This window comes from Myotis davidii, unplaced genomic scaffold, assembly GCF_000327345.1.
Source record: "Myotis davidii unplaced genomic scaffold, ASM32734v1 scaffold299, whole genome shotgun sequence".
Classification (NCBI taxonomy): domain Eukaryota; kingdom Metazoa; phylum Chordata; class Mammalia; order Chiroptera; family Vespertilionidae; genus Myotis; species Myotis davidii.
In genome coordinates, this window is record NW_006293088.1 from 4,281,802 (window position 1) to 4,299,462 (window position 17,661).

Below are 17,661 nucleotides of genomic sequence, written 5' to 3' on the forward strand. Positions count from 1 at the left end.
AATCCCAAGAGTGCGTCAAAACAAGGTTTTTTAAATGCTTTAGAAAGTTTGAGAAGTCAACATAACCAGTTTAACTATTACCCTATGTTTTTGTCACTAAGAACACTTCTGAATATAGGGAGGACACAAATAAAACAGCAAAATCACCTCAAATCTAAGATGAACTCTTACATCATTATCGGGAAACAAGGGCACTGACGGCCACGCTGACTTGCCCTGGGTTCCAGCATGTGCCTGGCCTTGCTGCCGTTCTAAGCACGCTCCTGGCCGCTGCCCCTCTGGGACCTGGCCTGTGTCACCCTTCGCTGGAGAGAGGAGGGGTGGGGAACTTAAGGCATTTTAAAATGAGTACGGTGCATTTTGTTTTAACCCACGAGGCAAGTTTTTTGAATGAAAACTATAGAAGCATGAGTAATGGAAGCATTCTCCGTTACTATAACTATGCTTGAATCACAGAAACATTGAAGAGATTGCAATGTGGTTTTAATGGCCTCAGAGATCCATTTTAACAGAAGAAACCACCTATAATCCAGAAAAAATAAAAGTGACACTGAGATATTTCCCAAGATAGGAAGGAAGTTTAAGAGAATTTCATCTTTTCATAACAGGGTCCTTTTGAAAGCTTTTCATAGTTTCAAATTCAGTTCACACTGGCCCTAAAAGAAATGGCCCCCTTTTGTGAGTCCTGGGTCTGAGATAAAACTAGGCAGTATCCATCTCTGCAGCAGCCTCTAACTTAAGCAACCCCATTTCCTTTAAGTGCTTATGTCAAAATTACACAGGAAAAAGAGAAAAAAGCCATTGGGCAAGTATACTGTTCGCTTCCAACCGTCTTTCCCGCCCCCACGCTCCGGAGCTGAATTCCTCAGGCCCTGGGAGACAGCTTACCTGAAGTCCTTCAGCTCCTGCTTGCCACTGCTGTCCTCCCTTCTGCTTTCGCCCAGGTCGGCAGCAGCTGCCAGCTGGAGGCTTCGGGTGATGGGCCCGCCACTCCGTTCTCTAGATTTTACATTGAACCGGTCTGTTCTTTTCTTACCGGTCAGAGCGGATTTGCTTTGTAAGACGGCCTTGCTTTTCTGTACCCTCACGTGCAGGCTCCGGGCCGTCTTGCTCGAGAGCTGAGCAGAATGATTCTTGGCCACAGCTTTGGGCTTTTTCCCCTCAACATGAGTTATTTTGGCCATTCTGATTGGACTCGAGTTCCTTAAAGAGGAGGTTGGTTTCTTGGACTTCCCCGGAGCTGCAAATTTGACATTCTGCTTGGACCTGAAGGACGAGGAGGGCAGTGAGACCTGTGCGGGGCCTGAGCTGCGAGCTCTAGTCTTGCCCAAAGGAGCCTGCGTGTTTTGCATTTTAATCTCGGCATCTGCGGTCCGTCTGCGGTGGTTGCTGCTGCTTCTGTCACTACTTGCAGGTGACACATGCCCACCTTTCTTGGACGAATGGGAAACTTTTTTTTTGGGAGGAGAAAGCGGTTTTTTGGGACAGCTGAAAGCAGCATGCTTATTCAGGCTTCCTATGTACGTGAACTCCCGATGGCAATACGGACAGATGTGTGAGGAGGACTCCGAAGCATTTTTTAAGTCCGCCTTCTGCTTGGCAGATTTGTTTTTTTGCAGGATTGCTTTCTGAACAAGCTGGTTTTTTTTCTTCAATGCATTTAATTTGAGCTTATTTGGTGACATTTTGCTGAGTTCGACACTAAAGTTCAGTCTTTTGGGTTGTCCCATTCGTCTAAAGGCATTTTTCCCAGAGTTCTCCAAAACCACCACGCCGTTTTTGGGTTGCACCGTTTGTTTCAGCGGTACTGGGTTTTTCCTAGGGGTGTACCTCTTCTTGTCGCTGGCAGAAGCGCAGGCCAGGATGTGCTTGTGTAGCTCGGGCATGTTGTCCACACCCTTGCCGCACTTGGTGCAGCGAATGGCAGTGCTAAACGTCTGTGGAATGTTGTGTGTAGTGAAGTTGGTGGCCGTCACACCGATACCCATGGGGTTTCGGTGATGGTACTGAAATGGAGGCGGTTTAAAGCTTGGGTAATGTTGATTGAGACCCAATCGAACATCTGGATCTTTTGTCTTTAGCCCAGAAGCCATTATTTTTATGGTCGTGTAAAGCTCTTCGGAAGAATCATTTAACTCCTCTTCCTCTTTTGACGTTTCTGAAGGATCTTCCGGCAAACTCTGCATATGTTCTGCGTGGGCCTTGCTGGGATCTGTAAAGTTCTGCGGCCTCAGGGTGCCACTCTCAAACTCGTGGTGTGTGCACACCTTATCCGGGTGCAGATCTCGCTGGTGCTGCTGCAAATTGCACAAAAAAGCAAATTCTTTTTTACAAACTGAACACACAAAGATATTCCCAACTCCATGAAGCAAAAAGCGATGTTCTGACAAGTCAGTTTTAGCCTTAAAAAGCTGCACACAAAATTCACATTTGAAGGGCCATTCTTCAGCATGAACAGATAAATGTTTGGTTAGATCTTTAATGGAAAGAAAAGGTGATTCACACACATTGCAGACAAAGTTTTTGTTGAATGTTTCCTGAACAATATCCTGTTCAACTGCAGACGGGGGTTCTTCCCTGGGTTTCAGATCTTCATTCTCTAATTCCTCCTGTTTGAAAGATATCATGGGGAGGGAGGCTTCCAGATTATCCCCAGAAGAAACAACGGATGATACTGCTGACAGAGGAGGTGGTGAGGGGGAAGAGGAGGAAGATGAAGAGAATGAAGATGAAGATGCAGAAGATGATGAGAGTGTTGGAGGCCCCGGAGAGGCAGCAGACATGAGAGGCTCTACGGAAGGAATGGGAGAAGGCGAGGGAGACACCGTAGGAGAAAGAATCGGAAGTGGGGACTGTGCAGTCGCATTTGAGAGTGGAGAGGGACACGGGAGAGGAGATGCCCCGGAAGAGGGGGCTGGAAGAGGTATGGTAGGCAGGAGTGGAGGAGGTGGTGTGGCCACAGTTAGCACAGGAGGACAGGGCGGAGGGGATGAGGGATGTGTTGGCATCAAGAGAGGAGGCAGCTGCCCGGAGGAAAGAGAGGGTGCCTGGCAGGCAGGAGATGAAGGAGAAACATCAGGTGGGTGCTCCACAGGAGGGGCAGACAAACTCGTGTCAGGCCCAAGGTCAGGATCTGCCTGGGGATCCAGGGATTTACAAGGACTCGGGCTCCTGGTGACATCTGCCGTGTTTTCGATGGGCACGCCGATGCCATTGTACTCATTGAGAAGGACCTTCTGCAGCATGCAGGTGGTCGGCTTCTTCTTCTTGCCAGCACCGCAGGTTGGCTGCGCCACGCTGCTGTCTTTGAATTCCTTGCTTTCTGAGTCCCCACAAGTCTTTTTATGCACACTGAGATCTAACACAGACTCCCACTGGACCGGAGGCCTGCCGGTGCCCTCAGTCTTCTGTTTGACACCGCTGGACAAATCCAGTGGCTGCTGGTTGCACACAGGGCTAAAAGTGGAACTGGCGGCCCACTCTTTGGATACCTTGAATTCATCAAAGCATGGCGGGCTCACGGTTTCCCTCTCGTCTCTCCCAGACAAACTCCACACCGGGGAGGAGTTGCTATGACTTTCTAACTTGGGCTTTTTGGAACCCAGAACTGCATCAGTCCACACTGCTTTCCCATCGCTTTGCTTTCCGAAGTCTCGAAGGGCAGGACTGTGCTGTGGAGAGCTGGGAGGGGAGCTGGTCCGCCGCTTAAACCTACTGGAGGTCACGGGCAGCATCGATGCAGGAGCGGACACACAGACAGGACCTAACTTAGTGATCTCAGCTGCCAAAATCCCTGCAGGAGGAGTCAGTTTATCCTGGGTCTGAAGGAGCTGCTTGAGCTTTGACGACAAGTACACGCCTTTCTCTTTGTGGAGAGACACCGCCTCCGTGGTGGAGATGCTAAGGGGCAGGCTCAAGGAGCACGAGGGTGCTATGGGCTCAGGCTCTGCTTCAGCTTTGATTCTGGGTAACACGGGCGGACTAGCAGTTCTCCGTCTCTTGGACTCACTGTTTGTGCTGCTGGAAGGCTCTTTAGGAAGATTATCTGCTATGGGGATCTGTGTGGTCTTTATATTCTGAGTAATTTCCACTGTAACTGGAGTGAGCAGACAGTTTATACCAAACAAGTCAGCCGAACTGGACTCCATCTCAATCACATCACAGTTACTGGTGCTGCTGCTGGTTTGAATTTTACCATCAATATAGTAATTTAAGTTCTCAGAGATATTGCTAGAAATGTCCATGATGTACACGTCATCTGCCTCCCCTTCCTCCTCGGGTTCAGTGCTGGGAACGTAGACATTCTGGGGGGGCTGGGCCCGTTCTGCGGGCGGCTGGGGCTCTTCCAGAAGGCCTCCTTTTCTCCGCACACCTTTGGGAATCAGGTGACGTTCATGAACTCTGCGCTGGTGCCGTCTCATATTAGTATGAGTGCCAAAAACCTTCTTACAGTATTTGCATGGATGAAGCTCTTTAACTTCTCCATTCTCTTCTACAACAGAAGAATTTACTGTTTCTTGGGAAGCTTTCTCTGAACTCAAGATCAGACAGTTTTGCCCAAGATTGGGAGGAATCGAGTCATCTTTTGGAGTGACACTGTCTCCAGATTCTTTGCCATCAGCTAGGTCCTCTGATGGCTGTAGTGTTAGGCCGGCTTTTCGCTTTAACCCTGCCTCATGGCGACGCTCATGCCTCCGCCTGTTAATTTGGGTGCCGAATGCTTTCCCACAGTACTTGCATTTGAAAGCATGGTTGACTGTAGATATATGGATGTGCATGTGCCGTTCCAGCCCCTGTTTGGTTGTAAACTTCCTTTCACAATGCTGACATGGAAACATTAATGTTTCAAATACATCACCATTGGCTTCTTCCTTAGTTTTGGGAATTTTGATAACAGGAGTTACCTCTGGAGAGTCTTCGAGAGTTTCTTTTGAAATGTTTTTTGGTTCTTCTAATAAATCTTCTAGCTTCTCATCACACCGTATTTCCGGCTCTTTCACAGAACTTTCATTTGGCATGTCAGCTTCTTCTTCCCCCTCTTCTTCCAAGCCATCGTCTTCCTCCTCTTCCTCCTCCTCCTCTTCCTCCAAGTCATTCACCTCACAATTTGTTGCTTCTAGCTTCTTGTCTGGTTCTGTGTGTAGCTCGCAGGCAGGGAGAGGGGTTCCTAGTTCTGGAAGCACATCCTGATTAACCACCTCCTGAACAGCTGTCTGCTCAGCTGCTGGAGCTGACGGCTTCTCGTCCTCTTCTTTGGCACCTGAAAGCAGAGGGAAGTAGAAGCATGGAAGTGAGGGCAAAACTAGCCGATTTAAGATCAATTCTTATTATTCAAGTTATTTCTCTTAGTACTTAAAATGTGTAAGGAAGGTTATGATTAACAACAGCTCCACATTCTCATTTATAAAGTTGTATTGTACTTAAATCCATTTCTTTCTTTCTTTCATTCATTCAGCTAGTATTTACAGAGCACCTGGCATTAACCAGGCAATACACTGGGCAGTGAGGAGACATACGTGAACAAAGAGTCACTTGGAGCTTAGATTCTTTTCTGCGTTTAATTACACATATATAAATATTTTTATGTATAGAAATTGTGGTGCCTAAAATTTTGTTGAAGTAGCAGGCACTGAATTTCAGGAGACTAGTTGTGAATTCCAATTTCTCAGGATTCCAAACTGAAATAAGCTAAATATATTACCTACCAGGTTAGATTCTTAGTGGTCTTCCTTGAATGGAATGATTCTCTCCTCCCTTCCTGACTAAATCTACATTTTTAGAAGCTAGAAGAGTTTCCAGAATCATATGATCAGGATTTTTTCAAGTGAAAGTAACTTTAGAGATCATCTCTTCTAAGCCTGTAATTATTAGCAACTCAGGAGTCTCAATGCCCAAGAAGAAACCCAGGTGGGCAGGGAAGGACTCACTGGTAAGGTGACAGTTGAGCAGAGACCTAAAAAAAGTGAATATGCAGGGGAGGGGAACCCTCTGGATAGAGTAAACAGCAGATACTAAAGTTCTGAGTCAAGAACTTGCTGGATGTGTTCAAGGAATAGCAAGGAATCTGGAAAGACTGTGGGGTGGGGGGGACTGGAGGAAGGCAGGAGAGCAGAAGATGAGATCAGAGGCCAACTCGCACAGGACCTTGCAGGCTACTGGCCTTTACACGGAGTGAAACAGGGAGCTGAAGTTCTAACAGAAATATGATATAACTACTCATATTCAAGAGAATCACTCCTGGTACAAGGAAGATAGGAAGTTCCAGGAGGCTAAGGGTGGAGGCAGGGAGCCAAGGGCTGCATCCTGCAGGAGAAGGGACAGGATGAGGGCTAGGGTGGCAGGGGAGGTGGTGGGAATGATCTGACTCTGGATACATTTTGGAGGTAAACTAACAAGATGTGCTTGCTGACTAGCTGTGGTGAGAGAGATGTCAAGGAGCCACAGCAACCGCAATAATTCTGTTTGCTAAGCAGTAGGAAACTGAGGGAAGAGCAGGTGTGGGCTATGTGTGTGTGTGCTGGAGGAAAGTAGAGTTCATTCTGATGTATTAAAACTTTGAGGTTCCTGACAGCTATCCACGTAAAGATGTTAAGCAGTTATGGATGACTCGAGTTCAACAGAGGCCGAGTCTAGAAATGTATAAGTCCTTTTCACAAAATAGTATTTGGAGCATGGGACTGGACGAGGTCACCTGGAGAGTGAATGCAGACAGAAGAGAGGAGGGAAGACTGCCCCCAGATGACTCCAGTACTTAGAGGTCAGAGAAATGACCAGTGAGGTAGTTGGAGAATCAAGAGAGTGGTGGCTTTAGGCTAAATAAACAAAGGTTCAAGGAGGGAGTGATCAGCTGTGTGCAGAACTGTTGAGGGGTTGGGTAAGATAAGGACTGAGAATGGAGCATTCCCTTTACCAAGGTGGACGTGTGGTGATCATGGTAACAGTTTTAGTGGAGTAGTGGGGACAAATGCCTAACAGAGTTCCTAAAAGAAGGTAAGGAGGGAGAGACAGGGAGACTATAAGCAACTCTTTCAAGTTTAGCTATAAAAAAAAGCAGAGAAATGGAACAGCGGTTGGGAGAAAACCCAGGGAGAGCAGGGGACTCCCAGACAGGAGCTGTCACAGTGCATCTACTGCTGACAGAGAATGTCCCTTCTCCACAGTACCACTGTCTGTTGAACTAGGCCCCTTGCACTGTATACACTTGAGGAGTTAGAAAAGCTCTGGGACCTCCTGGCTTGTTAACTGGATCGTCCCCTCTTTCGCTGGGTAGGTATTTACTGTATGCCAGTACTAGGCGAACAACAATGTCAAGACCCTTATCCTTATAGAGCTACAGGAAAGCAAGCAGGCAACACCACTGTCATAAATCAGTGGTTATGCCTGTGGAAGCACGTGCTGCTACAGAAGCTCACAAGAGGAACACTGTATGTGGCTTAATCAGGGGAGGCTTCCTACTAGATAAAGTCCTGGGCAGGCTGAACGTGAAGGTCAAGGAGAGAAAAGGAAAGGCAGCATGAGGAATCAAAACATGTAGCACACTGTGAATTATTCTGGACTCACCGGCGGGCAATGGGGAACCATTAAGATATTTTAAAGCAGGAGGATGCCAGGTGGGAGATATTGGCTGTGATGTGGATTAAGGGACAGGGAAGACACATTACTGCAGGCAACCAATACTGGTGCAGTGGTATCAGAAGGGAGATACTGCGGCCTACATTAAGAGATGTCGCAGTGGAGGCAGAAAACAGTGGCCAGACTGTCAAGATAGAAGAGCCTGTCACGGACCTGGTGAATGCCTGGATACAGGGGAAGTGGGGGCTAAAAAGGCCCACTGTGCCAAGCTCTCTAAATGCAAGGTTTCCTAGGAGTATCAGTCTTACTTTTACCCATGTGCCACCATTTTACTGGCAGCGAGGCTTCTGCTTCTAAACAAAACAGAAACCAGTCTTCCCACCCCACCCCCCGACAAATTTCATAAATTCCATGAGTTTTCCATAAACTGAGAAACCAGTCATTTGATGGTGGTAATGTATTTCAAATTAGGAGCTAACTCCTAACTACATGTTCAACACAGACCCAACATGTTGCTAAAAAAAGTTGGAATGAGACTACAGAAATTGAAAATAACATCTGTAAGGCACAAAAATTTCTTTAAGGAGTTCTTTTTGGGCCAAAATCTGTGGCATCTTTTAATGGGAAAAAAATATATAAATGTATTATTTTCTTTCTCTGTGACTGGTAAACAATTTCAGATTTGAAACTGTCCAAAGCAATATAAACCAAAACACAGCTCTGCTCACTAGTAAGGCTCACACCAAAGTGGGTCCATGCGGTCACTGAGTTTTAAACATAATGGGAGGTTTGGGGAGCAAAGGAAGAGTTTGGACTGCTTGCTCAGACCACTTTTTTAAGAATACGCAGAACATTCAGGAATGACAACTACCCTGTACAGAGCCAATCACACTTTAACCAGTTATTCCACAAAAAGGTAAATATTATCTTTTTTCACAGGGCCCTATGTTGTATCAAGAAAAAAATAACTATCTTGAATTTTCAAAGGGGAAAAGGGGCTCCTGGATTTTTGTTTTTAATTCTGCCACTAAACGTAGGGAGGGTCCTTAGTATTTTTTGTTGTTCAAACAAATGTCTTAGCAAATCTGCTATCAGCGGGCAGAACTTAGTTTTATAAGGTTCTGGGAAATAAACTTGTCGATTCTTGCTTCATAAAATGCCACAGGAAATTACAATCCTTTATGAACGTCATCACCACCAAAATGGCTTAAGAAGAATAAAAATTATTGTTAGTGAGTTTTTTTCTCTACAAATGTTTCTTGAAAGTCACAAGCCTACATTTTGAAATTTGCCTATTTGGGTCACTATGAACAACTCTTGAGCAAGCTCCGGTCTTTGCATAAATTGACCACATAACAAATTAGGACATAGCGCCCTCTTTTCTAATAGCAATAGTCTCAATATGGTGGCTCAACTGAGCAATCTGCCTTTCTGATTAACTGTCAATCCATGTCTCTGAATTCTTACAGCACGGAGGGCCTAGAATAATAGTCCTCAGAAGAGACCATAGACAATTTAGTGGGAAGAAGCACGAGATAAAATAGGAATTAAAATTCAACAAAGGAACACTTTTCAATCGGCACATTTTTCATTCTGATATATAAAATCAAGGGTATTTAATATTTTAAGTAATTTTTTAACTGAACTACAAAACATACTTAAAGTATGCAAAACATAAGTATAGAGCAAGATAAAGTGTTTACAAGTAAGTACACCAATGTGCCCACCCCACCCATCAGTGGACTCCCCCCAGTCTGCCCCTATCAGTCTGACTCCTATCATCATGGATGTTTTTTGATGGTTTTGAACTTTGTAAATTATTTATAAATGCAATCATATAGAATGCTTCATTTTATTTTAACCAAGCATAATTTCATTTCTAACAAGGAAGGTCTTTAGTACATTTTTGAAGGGGATGGGGACTGTGAAGGGCTTGTAGGGGACTTTCTTGCTGTTTAACCTTTTCTTAAATGACTCTCAGACAGGCATGCCGAAGAAATACAAAATTATAAATGGTGATACACACCCAAATCATACAAGCCCAACACCCCAGCCTACCTTCTGCAGAATCTCTCATATTGGCAGAGGTGGGATCTGGCTCGCTTGTCTTCAGCTGTATGTCTTCAGTTTTGTTTCCTTTGTTTTTATTTTCCTGGGGTTTTTTCTTCCCTGAAACAAATAAACCATTTATTTATTTATTTGTTCGTCCGTTCATTCATTCATTCGTTCACTATTACCCCAAATTCTTGAAGGAGACAATCACTAATATAATCAGAGTAAACTGTCTATTTCTGGGAAATTATCACTTCAATCCCTAAAGAAAGGAGTGGATGATGAATACAAATACTTTTAAGTCACGTCAGAGAAAAAAACCCATAAATCATGTATTTTTTAGAATCTTGGGCACTAGTTCCCTCATAACTCTAAGCAACTATCAAACCAATAAATAATATATTCTAGAAAAGTTAACAATACTGATGTCACAGAAAAATTAGATGATTGCTCTCAGTTTTAATACCATACACATAAGAGGGACTGGCAGAAATCTGGTTATTTCTAAGAAGCATGTAGGAAAAGCAACACGGGATAACTAGGGGCCCTTTTAGTTAAGATATGAGCATCTATAATTGTCAAAGTAAAACAACAGCAGCAGAGATCCCACTGAATTGTCAGGAATACACATGCACAATGGCTCAAATAGCAAAGCAGAGTAATTATGAATAATTCACTGTGGCCGGCCGGCACAGCACTCTGAGGGTCCTGAGGGACGCAAGTCGAGGTCCAGAACAGTTCAATATTTCATTAACGATTTGGAAGCTGGAATTCAGGAAACACTAACTGAATTCCAAGTGATACCACAGTTCAGAAGATAAGAGGAACATGCAGCACATTTCTGACAAGCTGGAGCAGGGAACGCAAGTCGCCAAGATTCTTAGTAAAGATAAACAATGCTGGACTGGTTACTACTACTGAAGGCTCAACGTTTGGTCTCATTAGGATTTAACCAGAATTTGCAACCCCTCTTTGCCATTTTTTAAATTCCAAGTTTCTTATGCCTGGTAGCTTTTTTTTTCCTTCAGTTTTCAGATTCAGAACAGGTCCTATCACCTTTCCCGAACAGTTCCCTTCTCTTTCTGCAACGCTCTCCTCAGCCAGGCTTCATATAGCCTCCTGAGCTTTCTCTTTTGCAACCAACAGCTGCCTTGATCTCCAATTCAGTAAAATGACAAACTAGAAAACATTGGCAGTTTCTGGAAAATGGTATTCTCCATAACCAAGAATCGCTACAGAGCAGCATAATTAATTAAAATGTAGGTAACAGATGAAACTTAAGATCAGAGACACAAAATATTATCACTGCAAAGATCATAATTAAAAATAGAAACATTTGTAAACAATACAAACCAGGTATTAATCCTAAAAAACATCAGCGGATTTTGAGAAATATTTAAGAGATTCAACAAGAAAAAATGAATAAAATACTTAATCAGCCATTCAATGTTGGTCATAAAAAGAAAATTCTAAAACACCATTTTGAATCCCTAATTCTTCAGTAAGAAAACAAAAGTTCTCTGCAACTGCATAAGAAAGAGTTCACTCAAACACATATCTGAAAACAAGGCAATCCATTCGTTTCCACAGGCAGCTAAAATGGACCTCAGAATTCACTGGAACCACGTCCTGGTGGGCCCAGAAGCAGACTCTTCATGGAGCAGGTAGATTCACGTCTCCGGGTGGAAGGATTATAAACCCATGCCCTCTGCAAGGGGCAAGGCCATGAAAACATGTGACACGGCCACAAGTCACCTCCTCTTTCAAGTCTTTCTCCCTCAGTCAACAGCACTGGCGTAAATCTGATAATGACAAAGGCTCCTGAGGAATCCAGTTGTGCTTTAGGGAGTTTGGATTCTAACCTTTCAACCAGTTTTCTTATCCTCACGATGACATATGCCCAGTCCATCTCAGATTACTGGTAGCAAACAATGCAAATACCAGTGACTGGCTACTAACAGGAGCTGCTCCAGTTCTGCAGGTCATGCCTCATAAGACTCACGTCAGGGCTCCTGCTGCCCTCAGACATTTCATTCGAAAGTTATATTCAGAAAAATTTTCCCTGGATCAAAACCACAAATTTGTTGTAAGATATCAGTACCACCTCATGTACTCCCAACAGGCCAAGAAATATGACCTTTCTTACTGAATTCTTACTTGCTACTACTTTCTACAGGTATGAGCTTTCAAAATACGTAAGTACAGAAGTATGGTCTAAAGCTTCCCTCTTATGCCTAGCCTTACTCTCACACTGTAAAATTTAACAGAAATACAGACATTAATTTATTGTACTACAGTCCCTTGCAAAACCAATTCAAAGATTTTCTGCAACTTCTCAAGCACTATAGAGGCTAGTTAGCAGGCTATATAAAAGTAAATTGCCCTATGTGAACAAAGTACTAAGTGAGATTTCTAGATTTATGTTATAATAAAGCAAAGTACAACTTTAATAATACCATCCATTAATATGTATTCAGAACAAGATCACATAACTATCTAAAAGCTAAAAATATTATTTGAAGTTTTATTCTCTGCCTAAGGAAGTATGAGAACACCTAGCTGATACTGAATGTCAAATGCCTATTTTTGGACTCTCCAAACCTAACCAGTGAGAAATATCCCTCCTGCTCCCAGGTGCCCTCTTTCAAACCCATAACCAGGAAAGCCTGATGCCCTGTGAAGAGAAGCCACTCTCAGTAGGAACATCTGCATCCTATTCAGAGGGCTCCCAAGAGCATCCCACCACAGGCTACTGGAGGCTGGATAGCAGTGGTTCAACTGTAGCTCAAGTGACACTTGGACCAGATTGCGCTCTGCTGTGGGGCTGTCCAAGGCATCGGAGGACATTTAGCAGCATCACTGACTCCCACTCACTAGATGCCAGTGTCACCTTCTAGTGTGACAACCAAAAGTCTCCAGACTTGGCCAAATGTCCCTGAAAGGGGGGGGGGGGTGTTCCCCAGGTTAAGAACCACTGGGCTAAACCAATATAATATGGGTTACTAAAGATAGGCGAGGTTCTGCAGTTTATACGTTTATTATAAAATTTAAAGGAACTATCTGAATAACACTAATAAACCAATTCTAAAAAAGGAATGGAACAATTAAATTTACCTCCCACATTCCTTTCAGTGAACAAAGGTAGACTTAGTTTATGACAGACATGCAACTATCATAACTCTAATTATCATTCTTTCATGGCCCTGAGATTATTTGGTACCGGAAATGTTCATCGGAACATCTAACACTCGAGCTACTTCCCATCAGGACCACAGACTAGGGTGAAGGAGCTACTGAAATCCCCTGGCCTACCTGTTTTTTTGCAAGAGAAACCAGACATCAGGGGCCCCAAAGAGACTACTCAGTCTCTGACAGAACAGAAATTAGAACATGGGAATCCTGATTCACACGAAGGTATGCTTGGTGTCACTCACCACGCCAAATACTGCAATTACAGGTATGGAAACTGCTCCATTTCCTTAAATCAGTATATTTTTTCTGGATACTTGGTTTCTGTTCTTTACGTAATCAAATTAAAGTTAAAAAAAATCTACAATCAAAAATAACCTGGATGAGGACTCTGACAAAGGGGAGAGGGGACTAGCTGGTTTCTACTGTGAGAGCTGGTGTGGCAGAGCCCACTGGGAGCCTGGTAAGTACACGTGTGCACTTACCATCAGGTTCCTGAAGGGTCCTACACAGAGGCTACTGCCAGCTGCGTGCTCCACTTGCTCTAAACAAGAAAGATATAGGAATGAAACACAAGGAAAGTGAAATGGAAACAATGACAAAGAACATAATGAAGCACAGGACAAAACTGTATGCTTATATATAAGGAAAGGAAATATACACACAAAGATGAAGAAAACGAAATGAAACAGAAAGAAAACAGCAGTTGTCTACTGCAAGGTCTCACCAAAAAATAAAAATAACCTTTGTGTTCTTAGTTAGGGATGGGATGTGGTATACTTACTCTCAGGCCTGTGCCGTGCCCACAGTGTAAAACTGATATTCTTACCACTTAAGCACCACTCGGCTATTTAAGACCAGAAAGTCCCAATCCATGCCTCTCATTTCAGAGACACCCAAGGACCAGAGACGTGAAGTCATCTGCCCCAGGCCACACGACTAAATTAGCTCTAGAGTCAGAATTAAAACCCAAGAATGATGCTGCTGCTAAAAGTGCTCCTTCTAGTACATTTATTTCTTAGGACCAAAAATGGCATAATAAGGATACCTTATTGTTTAGAAAGCACTTTATAACCCTTACTCATTCAGTTTCAAGGGCAAATGAAAGGGTTATAAAGACTTCTACTGCATTTATAAGAAAGGAACAAAGTGGAATGTGGATTTTTTTCCATTTCAATTTTATCTTATGCCAGAAACAAGTATCGGTCAACAGCACAGAACACCAATCTGAGCAAATATGATTAACCATTAAATAATATCAATAGAACTGGATTTTCTAGTGAAATAGCTGCCCTGGGGGGAAACCCAGCAGCCACGGTGGGGGCTTTTAAGGACAAGGGAAGCATGTGCTGCTGGCGCTTGGATGCGAGGTGCAAAACCAAAACTGCCTCCAGTGCCACATGCGTAAGTTCTGGACTACGCTGCACTCTCCCAATAAAGTGAACTAACACTAGGAAATTCTAGAGAATAATGTTTCACTTTAAAAATGTTCAGGCATCAGAGAGAATGCAAAATTCTAGAAGGATGGCATAAGGTACATTAAAAATTATTACAACAGTGAAGGCTCCCGCATTCGGTGATTTAAAGGAACTACACGTAGAACCATATGTAATTCCACATGCGCTGCCTCCTCACTGGGGAACTACTCAACTACGAAGTATGAAATCAGAGTTCAGTATCAGCAGGTCTGTCTGATCTTGGGGGAGCCCCCATCTTACTCGGATGCACAGCTGACTGCCAAACCGGGAGAAACCGCATCGGTGAGAGCCATGAAAGGTCATGGAAATGCATGGGCTGCCTGAACAGGGGCCAACAACTCTCCAAAGGGTGGGTGGTGCATGTGCCCTCGATCCCCACCACGCCATCTAGCCCGTGATCCCTGCACTGGACTCTCCACTCCCCACAGTTACCTCTGCTCTCATCATTACAAAACCCCATTTCTTCACTTATTAGCCCCAAGTTTCTCCTTCACCTTTGGCGTTTGATGGTCCTACCTTTTTGGGGGGGTGGGGAGTGGGGGAGGAAGTGGGGCAGGGAGGGAGGATCTTACATTCCTCAGATTACTCTACCAGCCCTATGACACTATCATCTGGAAACTCCTGCTTTCGCAACCATTCTTTCGTAAAATCTTCCTCTTCTTCCTGCCCAAAATGAGAGGGTCACTCCTAGGAATTAGAAGATCGGAAGCACATTTTCACATGAGATTGAAGAGAGGCTCCAACCCAGTACTCTGCTAAGCTAAGGTTACAGACCGTAGAGAACAGAAGACACACAAATGACAGAAATAAGGGGCTACATTAAAAGGTAAGAAAGTCCTGGCCCACGTGGCTCAGTGGTTAGAGTGTCAGCCTGCACACCAAAGAGACTCAGGTTCAATTCCTGGTCAAGGGCATGCACCCATCCCCAGTCAGGGCAATGGCAGGAGGTTCCAATTGATGTGTCTCTCTCACAGCAATGTTTGTTCCTCCCTCCCTCCCTCCTACTCTCTCTCTCTTTAAAAAAAAAAAAATCAATGGAAAAAGTATCCTTTGGCGAGGAGTAACAAAAGAAGAGAGAGCGAATTAATTAACAGTGTCATCTGCATTTCAGACAAGTTTGAGAAATTCATCATAAATAAAGCCATCATACATCTTGTTAAAATTTTTGAAAGGCAAGGGTGTAATTTTCATGAAAGTAGGCCAGTGTGGCACTGGGGAGGACTGGTTCACAGAGGTAAGTCAGAATTCTGAAAGCAAATGAAAAGCTTAACAGGGGAAGTGGGAGGGATAAAGGTCGTATTAAATGTATTTTTATAGGATTAAAGACAGAAAAAAAACAAGTTCTCTAACAGATCAGGTAGCAAGGAAAGAGAATCAACAGATAACAGCAAAGCTGTTGGCTTAAGTAATGGCCAAATGATGTTAAGTGTAAGCTGGTCAAGGGTGGTCAGAGCGAGGCCTCAGCTGTGCTTACATCTGGTGGCAGCACAACATTCTGCAGCTGGCGTGAGAAGCTGGACACATATGTAAAACTACATTTTCCACAAGGAACTAACAGTCCATTTCAATTATTTCAATATCCTTAATGTATGTTCAAAAACCCCAGAGCTCATCAAAAGCCACTGACAGGATGATCAGGCAACCTGGCACAGAACTATGAGGACCGGGCATCAGAAACTGTCACCATAAAGGTCAAAGGTTACCAGGGAGATGTGTTTATCAGCTGATCAGAAGTGGCCCTTACAAATGGCCAAGGAGAGATCAGTGGGTAAACAAGCCACTTGGGGCCTTAGCCCATCAGTCCGTGTGTTTGAAAGAGAGACATCTGAAGCAATAAGATGCTGTAACAATGGGTTTTTATGAACGTAATACGCTATACATTTTCTACAGATTTCTTTTACACATGAAATAACTCTGAAATGTATGTGATGGTAAGAAATTCTGTTAAGCTCCCTGGGCATAATTTCAAATCTTTTTTGTAAACTCGCCAAGAGCTGTCTGTAACCTGGAGGCAAATTATAAAAATAAAACCTCTCTCGTTTTAAGTTGGTCATGGTATTAAATCAGGACTCTAGACTTTGCTTCCAACAGAAACAATGGAAAAGTTCTGGATACTTCGGAGCTGCAGATCACAGTGTAAATTCCTGGAATGCTTGCGTCCCGCCAGGGGGGTGCGCCGCCTTTGCAGTCATGGCTCCTCCAAATGTCAGGCTGATGGGAAAACAGCGAAGAGCACATCTGAAGGGACCTTTAATTTCTCTAAAAAAGGTTTTTAGTGGCTCTGACTGGATAATTCCAAATCCTAGAAATAAACTTTTGTAAATTCAAATTAAGAAGGCATTAAATTTCCTTACACTCTTCGGAACCTCAGAAAGTCTTGCGGCATAAAAAAAATTATTTTAGAAACTAATTAAATACCTCTGAAACTTAAAACTGTTATTCTGTTCTGTTTTAAAATTATTTTAATTTCTAGCATTCTTCTAGTGGATTTTCAGGAGCCTTTATTTTACAGGGAAATAATATATACCTAAAGTCTGAAACCTCACATACAAACCAGGACTGGGAGCTAAGCGGGGACAAGTGCTTGGCAACCCCCTAAAACAGAGGGGACAGCCACACCCTAAAGAACTGTCTCAGCTAAAAGGAAAGGCGTTTTTCCCTCTCAGAGCCCATGATAAATTTTATAATACTATATCCTGATGAATTAACTACAAAACTTATTTTAAAATATTTCCAGGAAGTAAAAATTAGATATAAATCTGAGTCAAGAAGCAATTACATCACTTAAAATTCAATCTTCATGTTTATAGAAATTTTAATAGAACAATGGTCAAAGCACTCAATAAAACCAGTCTACTGTTTATCCATCAACATAAACTGAGATGATCTACATTAAGATGTTGACAGATGGCTCTCATTGATGTGATTACTGATGAGGGCATAATACCTGTTTTCCTGTTTGCATTTCCTAATTTTTCTAAGTAAACATTTGCTTACATTATGCAAAAAAAAAAAAATTTTCTTAAAAATACCTACAAACGCAAAATTAGTGAGGCAATTGAAAATGTTTTCTTTGGTTGAGATTAATACATGTAATTTTATAAAATACAGTTTGGAAAAAGCCTTAACTTTCTCCTTTGCCTGCACAGCAGAAGGTCTTACTGAAGTGTTTCTCTGCTTTCCAACTCTCACCTGTACACCCCAGTGTAAGTGTCCAGAAAAGAAGCATTATCCCCAGAAACACCAAATCCACAAGACACAAAGTTATAAAGATTTAAAAGGGATTTAACATATTCCTAACAGTCATTAAATCGTCAAAACTGCTTAAGCATTCAAATTGCCACTGACGGTTTTGGTGTACATGCGTCCT

At 43.2% G+C, this 17,661-nt stretch overlaps 1 protein-coding gene across 9 annotated transcripts in view; it reads right to left on the reverse strand.

The window, feature by feature from the left end:
* PRDM2 (PR domain 2) overlaps positions 1 to 17,661 on the reverse strand; it is a 97,604-nt gene that overhangs the window by 24,789 nt on the left and 55,154 nt on the right. For 5 of the 9 annotated variants that reach the window (XM_015565867.1, XM_015565871.1, XM_006766705.2 and 2 more), the window contains 2 exons: positions 9,631 to 9,741; positions 889 to 5,260 (listed from right to left, as the gene is read on the reverse strand). The exons of 1 other annotated variant lie outside the window; for it this stretch is intronic. In XM_015565867.1, coding sequence (XP_015421353.1) covers positions 889 to 5,260; positions 9,631 to 9,741 — 4,483 coding nt within the window. Of the gene's footprint in view, positions 1 to 888; positions 5,261 to 9,630; positions 9,742 to 13,298; positions 13,358 to 17,661 lie in introns of all 9 variants that reach the window. 3 more of the 9 variants (XM_006766704.2, XM_006766703.2, XM_015565870.1) reach the window with 2 other exon arrangements.